Genomic DNA, 11,277 nt, shown 5'->3' with positions numbered 1-11,277 from the left:
ATAAAATATAAAGTTTTTTCTAAAAATATGTTTGATAATTATCTGGAGGCTATAAAGATTTCACATGTGATATTTGAAAATTTTCTGAAGCATAAAAGTATTTTTAATCTTAAAATCAAAATTAGTTTGCATATTGGATAGTCAACATTTGAAAAAAAAAAAAAATGGCATGAGAAAAACATTACTTAAAAAAATCTTAAAACTTGATAAAAAAAATTGATATTGTGTGTATGAAATCCTTGTAATGTTTACTGATAATGTGCAAAATTTCGTAAGATATGCTTTTTGTGTATAGTAACTTTAATTTCATAACTCAAAACCAAGGCTAAGCCATCAAACCCTGTCATTTGTCTAACTTACTTTACACAAGTTCATCCCTTACACTATGAAGGCAGTTTAAAAAAGTTCAGTTTGCTTAAAATTTAATGAATATATTATTAGCTTTTGTTTATTGTGAAGGAAGAACATCTGAATACCATCATAGCATAAAACAAACATGAAATATGAAAACCTAATTTTTATGATGAAATTTTATAACCGCAACAGCTATCACTAGTGGAAGTAAATACTTGCTTGTGATAGCACTTTTCTATCAGTCACCATACATTTTCAGTGCTGATGTCATGACCAATGTAATCAACTTACTTTAACAGTCTATCTCCTTCAAAATAGATTTTAACTTCACTATGTGCAACATCTTAACTCCTCACCTTCTGTTCTGTGTATTAAATAATCTCAGCACTTCTGGATGACGAGGGGGCAGTTCTGCTGTTCTCTTTAATGTGATGCGAATATTTTCCCCATCAGTTTTCCTCTGACTGTAAAGCTCAGTTGGCTATAAAAGATATGAAGCCAATCTTGAATACCAAAATAATTTTTATGTTTTAAATAATAATCACATCATTTCACAAATGTATTTCCTAATCATTTTCATACCAGTTATTAATTCTTTCTCTGAAGTATGTTTTAACACCTCCATTAGTAACAGTTCATATCTATCTTTCTCGTGAATAGTTTTTTTTTATTAGATGAAGCTTTGAAACTAACATTCATTCGGCTAAATTAATTAAAATCTTATTTTGAGGTAAGTAATACAAGGAAAAATTATAAATTCTTTCTTAAAGTTACACTTTCAATGGAACAAAAAGTCTTAATTACTTAATGATAAATATACGCATCCATTCAGAAAGAAATTAAAATTATCAATGCATACAAATTACCTCAGTAGCTAGTCTTGACAGGGTTTTCAGATCCGACATGCCATCAAACAGATAACAAGATCCAAGTTGTTCTTTATGAATACAAAGAAGAGCCCTTCTCATACGTGGAGATTCTACGTTAGGTGAGAAATCAACATGGTACTGATATATCACCCAATCTGGTATAGTCTCAACTTTAAAGTAGTTGGCGAGAACAGTCAATGGGTTCCCCGTTTTACCTGAAAAAGGACAAAAGATAAATACTACACAAAGCCTGATGAGTCACAAGTAATACTTTTTACACACTATCTTCCATATGAAAATTTGTTTTGCAAATGAAGAAATTCTGCTAGATTACCTTCTTAATTATCTAAAGTTTGTTGCAATAGGATACCTTATACACATAAAAATCAAATTAATGACAACAACATTAGCAAAACATCTGTGATGATTACTGCCAAACCCTTGACAACTTGGATTAAGTACTGCTAGAATACAATAATGATAAACAACATTCACACCTTGAAAACACTTGAGTGTATACTTTAATTTTCAATTACAAGTTAAAATGCTAAGATCAAAGTTATTGTTAATAAAAATACAATCTTAGACATAGATATTACATGCAACAAACATTATGATTGGTTAATGTGTAATGATATGATTAACTTCAAATAACCATTGCTAATTCATACAATCAACAATTTCTTATAATGTATCAATATTTTGGCTTGGATGCCAGCTTAATATTGATATTCATTTACAAGGAATCTTGTGAAAACAATTTTCTCTGTAACAGCTCAGTAGTTTTGTTGCTTTAGATCAAAATCATGTGACAATACCACAGCCCATGAACATAAAATATATCACAAACTGATAATTGTCTTGCTTATACTATGCAAAAAATTTCATATAATGAAAAGTACAATAATATTTTACAATGATGTTTAGTTTTACTATTAAGATAGTATGCATAACATGTTTTTATGACTGATAAGCTTTAACTTTAGTAAAGGTAATGTGAGAATATACTAATTTTATTTTCATTATAGGTTTCAAAATATCTAACAGATGGAACAACTTAAAAATTCAGAGCTTTCAGAATTGACCACATAGGTAAAGTTCTAAACCTGAAGCACATTAGTGAAATGCAAAATTTATCAGGCATATTACAACAAAAAAATAAAATTTCATTCATAAAGGCACATCAGAAAATTTCCTAATTCTGAAATTACACTTCTAAAAAGTCTGAGCAAAATTATAAGTACCTTTCTTATTTGCAAGGTGTTTAGGTCTAGTTGTTAGGGATTCTGGTTCTCTTCTTCCTCTTGCCCCACGACCAGCCTGCTCACTAGCACCTATCTGCATGGCTGCCATTTCTGAAACAGGAGGTTCTGGATGATCCCCTGGACGAGGTTCACCTCTTGCACCACCTCTGTGGCTGGCTCTTCCTGATACAACAGTTGCAGGTTGAGCTTGAGCAGGTACCATTTGAGAAGGAGGCTGAAAGTAGTTGAATTTGTTAAACTTCAATAATGGCCATAATTAAAATGGATCATGTTTAATAGAATGGTGAGAAGAAAATGAGCAATGATTTGTTTTACATGTTAAACACTTTTTTGTAATGAATGAATAAATACAAGAGGTAATCAGAAAGTAATGGCTTATGTTGCATAGGCCAATGATATCAAATTGCAACCATGTAAATCAACATTGCAGATAAAGGAGGCAATAAGAAATCACTTCCCTCCTTAGTATATGTTTTGTTTGGGCTCAATATCAAAGACATCTGGGACAAGTTAAAATTAGCACGGTACCTACCTAACAAAGCAGGTAAAATTCTCTGCACATGATTTTCCAATTAGAAATTGAGGCACTTTTCATCAATCATATTTTCCCAAGGGTGTTACATTTTTGTTTGGAGCAATGCCTACTAGAAGCTTGCTGGGAGTTCCCAAGTCTCTTCTGTAGATGACAGGCATCATCATCATCACCTGAATTTACCGAAGCTGGGTAAATTCAGGTAAGTAGAGAATTTACTGTTTCACGTTTTAAATAATAAGACACTTCTATTGTTCATGTTCTTGTTCATTAAATGATAATTTATTTTATCATGTCAAGTAATATACTAGTGTCTAGACTAAAAAAAATATATACAAACCTATAAAGGCAAGTTACAACTAAGTTTTATAATAAATATTAAAAACACAGTAATATCAAAAAACATCTTTAATTATGGACATTTCAGAATTACTTCAAATTCCATCATCAGTAAAACCTCAAAAAATTCACAATATTCTAACTACAAAAAAACAACTACATTAACTATTAAGCAAAGTAGTTTTTGTATTGAAATGGAAGTATAGAAAAAAACAGATTTAAACAGTAATAATATAATGGAATTTTTGATAAAATGTGTGGCATACATATTTAATAAATGGATATTTGTGCAGGTTTTTTTGGCAATGTGGTTAGAAAATACTGCACCCAAGTAGTTGTTCATTGGAGGTAATAAAATAACCATGTTAACTGCAGACTTTTTCCCCACATTCCTCTAAATTTATCTAACATTAATACTAATGTTAAATCTATTGCATATTAATGTTTCACCAGCTTTTGGGATTTAAATGTAACTTTTCATAATACTTTGTTTAGTATAAAGTGGATGTTAGCAACAAGGTACCGTAGACTCTGTTGATCCAGGCACTTGTAGCCTGGATACACCAGTTTCTACCTAAATCAAGCATCTTTTAACTTTTATGAATTAACTAAAAAAATATTTATGACATGTAATTTGAATGGGTTTTAATATTTGAAGAGAAAACAATTAAACAGAATATTTATACAAATACATAGGATTTATAAACCTGTACACACATTTCATTCCTGAAATAATTATGACATACATTACACAGTGTTTTCATTGTTCGTTAAAATAACATTTCTGAACATTTTGGAGAATTTTCATATTTTATATCTTTGCATCACCTCTCATATCTACCCCATACTCATGCTTTCTAAAAAAATTTCATACAATTAACCATATCTTAAATAAGTTATTCAATGAAATGATCAACTGTTATTAAATCAGATAATGAATTTTACAAAGTCATAGCTTTTCAAGTCTTTCCAAGTATGGAAATTAATTTTGAAAATTTTCAGGTTTTCCAGAAAACATGGTAACACTATTACAGTTTGTTTTAGAGAAGTATAATGATTTTGCTGGTAGAAGTCCTATATCTGCTAGTGTAGAAAAACAAACATTTGCTAGTCCTTCACAAGTTAAGGTTGAGACCTGATTGACTAGTTAAAATCATTCATTAGCTACAATTTACAAACTCCAGTGTATGGGAAATGAAATACAGCTGAGAGTGACAGAAGAAACTAGGCCTTTAGTATGCTGGATGGAATGAGCCAATTGTGAAGTTTGTAAACGCCACAACTTTACCAAGTGTCTACATGACTATATGAACTAAACACGTCTGACAAACTATTTAAGGTTGTGGGGTGGGGGATGGCATTGAAAGATTCCTTGATACTGTAACAGACAACACCAATATGAAGAAAACCCAACACAAGAACACACACATTTATATTAAAACCTAGCCATGCCACAGCATTCTACACATGTATTGCTCCTATTTTGAATCACTATCCTTAGCTTGCCACTTTTCTTCTGAAGTAACAAGCAATCCTTTGTTATGCATGAGCTTGCTCACTCTAAAAAGTGAAAATTAGTTCAAAGAGAGCTAGCATACTAATGTTAGTATACAGTCTCCAGATTTTGACAAGCAGAATTCAAACTTGCTTCACTTAGATTGGTAAACTTCAAAGCAAGTTTGAATTGTCTAACGTCAAGATATCCAAATTCACAGAAGATAATGATGAGAAGGTGTCTGAAAAAACTATTAGTAAAAAAACTGAGAAGATGGTTGAGATTAAGAACATGACTAAAACAAAGATGAAGAGAACCATGACTCAAAAACAACTGAAATTAGATGTATTTTGAAAAACAGATTAATATCATATCAAAAAACTTTGTTTATATGTGAATGCCAATGTAATTATGATTAATTCAAAATGTTTTGGAGTATGATGAAGTTTTTAACCAGTTTATGTTTAACATGAATGTAAAATGAAAAGTCACTACCTTTAATGTCCATTAAAGTAGTTAAAAGTGATTATTTTATAAAATAACTCAGTTATTGCTCACACATGAGCATAAGGGTGGTTAAGTTTCCAAAAAGTGGAAAACTGCAAAGGGACTGATGTAAGAGTAATTTCTTTTTTCTGTTTCAAAATTAAAATGGTGCATTCTGAGTGGTTAGTAATCGAACAAATGAAGCACAGATACATTAAAGTGCTAAATTTGTAAGATAACTTTACTGTACAAGAACTTACCAAACAATTTCTTTTGCATTCTTAACCAATATAAAAGTATTACACTGGTATCCTTTACAAGCAATTGTTGACTATGTTACACAGTCTTAATGACTAAGTTAATTGAACAACTTTACAAATAGAACTTAGTTTCTAACCTATTTACACAATAAACACAGACATTTTTCTTTTTTTTCTGTTGATTGGAATGTAAGTCTACTTTGGTAGCTATACTTCAGCTGCTGACTCTGATGGACAATATAGGCTCTCTTGGACAATCTAAAACAGGCATTTAACCTTTCACTTAGACAAACTGGCTATAACAAGGATTACAGATGGTATCTTAATTTGGTCTAATGCTGAAGCTGTACTTGGATTGATAATTCTGTGCTCTTCTTGGTCCTGTTTCAAGTACTTATTAGCTGTTCTTATGTATTAAAGGGTTTGATGAACACAATCATATAGGGGGTTCACATTCTACAAACAGCCTTGGCATTTTCAAATCACAAAATATCAGTAGTGAAAGTAAAAAGAAACTCTACATAGAACTAAGTAAGAGGCTAAATATTTTTCAGCTGCCAATCAATCATTGTGCAATAAATGAGTACCAAGCATATAGCTGAAGATGACTCCTACCTTGCCAAAATTTATATTTGTGTTCCCTAGTCCTACTATTTTCACTGTTAAATATGAATAAAAAGATGATGCACCAACACTATCAATTCCTTTTACAATCTTAAACACCTTAATCAGATCCCCCCTAACTCTTCTTTTTAAAGAGAAAACAATTTGAGAGATTTATGTGGCACCTTGTCAAATGCTTTCTGAAAATCCAGATACACCAAATGTATACCCTTACCTCCATCTACATAAGCAGTAACCTTTTCAAAGAATGTTAAAAGATTGTAAGGCAAGATTTTCCCTTAGTGAAACCATGTTGACTATCCAATAAAAATCTAAACTTTGTCAAATAAATTTGCAAAGCATCTTTTAACAGACTTTCCAAAATTTTTCCCACAACTGATGTAAGACTAATGGGCCTATAATTACTGGGACAATTTTTATCACCTCCCCTGAAAAGCTAATTTCCAATCCTCTAGTAATTGCCCACTATTCAAGGACTGACAAAAAATAGTAGTAAGTGGCTCACATATCCAATCTTTAACCTCCTTCAAAACCTTTGTGGAAATATTATCGGGCCTAGAAACCTTATCATTTTTTAAACTTCCCAATATTTTCTTAACCAGCTCAGAATTAATGCAGTCATCTTGTTTCCATTTATCAACTGTTCAAGATGTGGAGTAATGCTTAAATCTTCATTAGTTTGTTTGTGTTTAATTTTACACAAAGATACACAAGGGCTATGTGCCCTAGCCATCCCCAATTTAGCAGTGTATGATATGACTAGAGGGAAGGCAGCTAGTCATCACCACCCACCACCAACTCTTGGGCCACTCTTTTACCAAGGGACAGTAGGATTGACCATCACAATATAATACCCTCACGGCTAAAAGGGTGAGCATGTTTGGTGAGACGGGCACTGAACCAGTGACCCTGAGATTGCGAATGAAGCAACCCTATGCAACTGGTCATGCCGGGCCTTCTTAGTTAGTAAAAACCTAAGAAAAAGTAAAATTTTTAAATATTATGTTTACAATTTGTAAATTGAAAAGAACAGAAGGAAAAATAACCCACAGCTCTTTGTTGAGGTCCTTCTCTTTCTTCTCCAGGTCTTCTGGCAGCCTCTGTGGGCTGTCCACGGGCTCTGCCACGAGCTCGACCTCGAGCCCTACCTGATGGACCCTGACCACTAGACATTTTTCACAACTGTAGAAAATAAAGAACTTTTTATTTGATCATTCAGAATCTTTCATTAAATAAAATAACTAAAAAAAAAGGTATAAAACACATTCACAGATAACTAAACATTATATTTTCCTGTAAACCTTCTACACAGAACTTTTCCACATGCTGTTCAATGAATTTGTCCATACTTTTAAACTGAAGTATAATTCAAGTAAAATAAAAGACCATTCATAAGGCTACCATGTCACAACTTACTGGAAATTATATTTATCTTGATAAGGAATCAAGCTCCACACCTTCAACTGATACCAATTTTCTGAAAGCAAGATTTAAATATCAAATAGACAACTCACCATTATGGTCTTCACAATGTGCTAAGAATAATATTTTTCAGTTTTAAAAAAATGATACAATGTAACTTACACAGACTAAAAAATGTAAGAACTTCAAATAATTACCCAGTAATTCTAATTGATACCAAAATTTTAAATTACATGTTAAAACATGACACTAAACTTCTATCTACTGTCTGCTACAAGACAGACTTTGTTCAGTATCAGAACTTAGCTAGATGGGACTTAGGGTGGCAAACAGTCCATCTTAAATAAAGCATAACTACTGCAGACTCCAGCTGAATACACCACTTCACAATACTTTGAAAAAATGGCCCACTGAAGGAGTATGGTTTGATGAACATTCATACTTCTTTAAAGAAAAATACTTTTGTATTAGGGCAAAATAAAATGTTTCCTAGTTCATCTTGAAAAAACGAAATGTAGGCAAGTAGTCTTTATATATTAAAATATTTAATTTATATTCACTTGAATAAGCTGATTAAGATTGACATTTTAATGTTAAAGTTAGCTGAAAGTATTACAGCTATTAAGTTTTTCTTTTGCAAAGTATATTGGAACTAGTGCTGAGCAATTAGTGGAATTTGCTACTCAGTTAATTGTCATGCCCATTAATTAATTATTCTTACATGAACTCGATCTTCCTATTTTCAGCTTTTGTTCTTTAGACATCTTCAAGTATAAAAATTTAGAGCAAGTTACTTTTATAACTGTATACTTTTGTACATGAAAATGTACCATACAGAAAAAGTAACATGTTTAAAATATGTTTAATACCATTCATTGAGGTTTTCACTACAAATTTTGTCAGACTACTATACTAAAACTAAATTTTGTTTAAAAAAATTTTTCTTATATTTCATTTGACAAAACTAGTAAAGATTAATATGATGCGACAAGTCACTCTAAATAAGTTTTTCATAAAAAAAATCAGATCAATAAATTTAATTCATTGCATTTTTTTCGTATTTTCTTATATACCTATACTTTGATTAAAAAAATACGCAAAATAGAAATTAATTGGGAATGAGAATGAAAATTGAGGTACGAATTGCATGATTTCCTATAAGTTATTATATTCGATTAGTGCGGCTCTTTTAAAGAACACATTAACCGCACTAATCGAGGGATTCCTGTACTTCAAGTTCCACCTGTTGAATCATTTGATATCTGCAAAGAGGTTATCTAGCATCATTGGAAGTTTTCTTGCTAAATAGAAATGTGCTCTTTGTTTTTCTACAATGTGTTAATTTGTTTTCACTGAGTGATATAAAATGTTTAGAAACAGACCCTGATGAAGATAGAAGCCGTCAAATTTGCAGAAAAATTGATGAGGCAATTTCTCAGTACCGCCAATTATATGAAGAACAGAACCCTTAAATTCTTCAATAATGTGAAAAGTTCTACTAATTTCTTCTTCGTCATCTTCTTATGCTGGCAGGTAGGTAAGATTTCTTCACATTCATCAATGTCTTCATATGCTCTCTGAGTGTCCAAATTTATAAGTTCTTTTCCAATATGAGTAATCTCTTCAATGACCTCTTCTGTATCTTTTGAAAAGCCTGTGACGTCCTGTGCACAGTGTGGAAGAACTGTCTTCCAAACACCTTGCATATTTTTAACTGAAATTTCATTTCATGCTTGATGGATATTATCAATAGCATCCTTAATACTGAATTTCTTCCAAAATTGAACTAGTGTCATAGAATTCTTTCCAGATGTTGCTTGAATCGCTTGCTTGAAAGTCTTTCTCAGGTAGTATGCTTTAAAGGTCGCGATAACGCCCTGGTCCATTGGTTGCAATAAAGAGGTAGTGTTTGCGGGTAAAAATGTCACTTGGATATTTTTGCACATTGAATCAAGACCAAAAGGATGACCAGGGGCATTATCTAAATAAGCAAAGCTTTAAAATCTAAATTTCTTCTTCGGCAAAAGTCTTCAACCATTGGACAAAAATACTTGACGAAACTTTAGTTACCCATGCTTTTTTTATTAGGTTTCCATATTATTGGTAATTGTCCTTGATTTATACCTTTAAGAGCTCGATAAACCAACATAGGCTTTAATTTCAAATTTCCTTTAGCATTGCCGCCCAATAAAAGGGTTAGTCTGTCCTTTGCAGCTTTATATCCTGACTGGGAACTCTCAGATTTGGCCAGAAAAGTTTTTAAAGGCATCTTTTTCCAAAATAACCCCGTCTCGTCGACGTTAAAAATTTGTTCCACAATTTTCTTCAGAACTTCAGGATATTCATCAGCAGCTTCCTTGTCTGCACCAGCTGCTTCCCCTGTAATTCTTACATTGTGCAGGTTAGTTCTTTTCTTGAACTTCTTAAACCACCCAGCACTAGCATAAAGCTCCTTTGTCTCGTCTTTGAACTTTTCTTCTTTTAAGATTGAAAAGAGACTTAATGCTTGTTCTTTTATGAGATCAGTGCTTAAAGGAATTCTTTTCTGGTTACAGTCCTCTATCCAGATAGTTAGCAATCTTTCTAATAAGTTTGAAGCAGCTTTACCTTTCATTTTGTATTCATCAGCTTTACCTAAAATTGCTCTTACTGTTGACTCACCTAGTTTGTACTCTAGGCCTATTTTTGATTTCGAGACACAATCTTCACTTTTTCTTATGATTTCCATTTATTATTCTAAAGAAATAACTTTTCGAGTTTTCCTTACAACTTCACTAAGTCTTTTGCTCATGTTTAGGAAAAGGTAGTACGTTAAAATGTCTAAAGTATTGTTACGTCTCCGTTTGTTAATTGATTTCCCGTAAATTCGTTCCGACGAAACTTTAGCGACACAAGTCTTTACTTAATAAAACTGGTTTATTCTTTCCGAATATAACTTTACGATACACTTAATTTCAACAATCGCGCTAAAACAAACGCTATAACAACGAACGTGCTCAATAATACTCTCTGACTGCAGATCAATTACTCACTGTCTACACACACATTAATTCGTCACGTTGTCACTCTCTTATATATATACCAGACTACCCTATATCTAGTAATCTCCCGACTATTCCCGAAGGTTCGAGAGAAGTGGCGTGACATTAGTCACATGACCTCGCTCACGCAACAGTATAAAAAAATTGTTAAAAAATTATTTCAAATATGCACAAATGGCTTGAGTAGTTAGGCTAATAGCAGACAACTAATTACTTAGATGATGTAATAACTAGAGTGTCCACCCTGAGGCAATAATGTTTTACACCGGGGAACGGGTTCCCCGTGAAAAAAAAAATAACCCGGGGTGCAGCCCGGGGTAAAAAATATTTGAAATAAAAGATACTTGATTTAAAAATCGTATTTTAAAAAATATCGAACAAATAACAAGGCTGACAAAGTTTTATCACTTTTTTTGTTCAAGCTTGTCGTAAAAGTAAACAGATCTGGAAAATCTCACAGCATAAAAAAACACGTTACAGAATTTAAGTCTAATCGAATACTCATTCGTCACTTTCAACATACCTCTATAAGACGTCATTTTTATTAAGTTTAAAGCATTATAATAGAAAAAAATTCTTTAGTGAGCTCA

General features: G+C 32.0%; 1 protein-coding gene across 1 annotated transcript in view; it reads right to left on the bottom strand.

The window, feature by feature from the left end:
- LOC106459173 (piwi-like protein 1) overlaps positions 1-11,277 on the bottom strand; it is a 56,382-nt gene that overhangs the window by 33,256 nt on the left and 11,849 nt on the right. The window contains exons 2-5 of the mRNA XM_013918768.2: positions 7,275-7,406; positions 2,468-2,702; positions 1,221-1,438; positions 711-835 (exon numbers count right to left, since the gene is read on the bottom strand). Of these exons, the coding sequence (XP_013774222.1) occupies positions 711-835; positions 1,221-1,438; positions 2,468-2,702; positions 7,275-7,397 (701 nt within the window). The 5' untranslated portion in view covers positions 7,398-7,406. The remainder of the gene's footprint in view (positions 1-710; positions 836-1,220; positions 1,439-2,467; positions 2,703-7,274; positions 7,407-11,277) is intronic.

This window comes from Limulus polyphemus, unplaced genomic scaffold (genome assembly GCF_000517525.1).
Source record: "Limulus polyphemus unplaced genomic scaffold, Limulus_polyphemus-2.1.2 Scaffold571, whole genome shotgun sequence".
Taxonomy (NCBI): domain Eukaryota; kingdom Metazoa; phylum Arthropoda; class Merostomata; order Xiphosura; family Limulidae; genus Limulus; species Limulus polyphemus.
The sequence above is the reverse complement of the archived record's forward strand: the minus strand, read 5'-3'. Positions and strand labels throughout refer to the sequence as shown.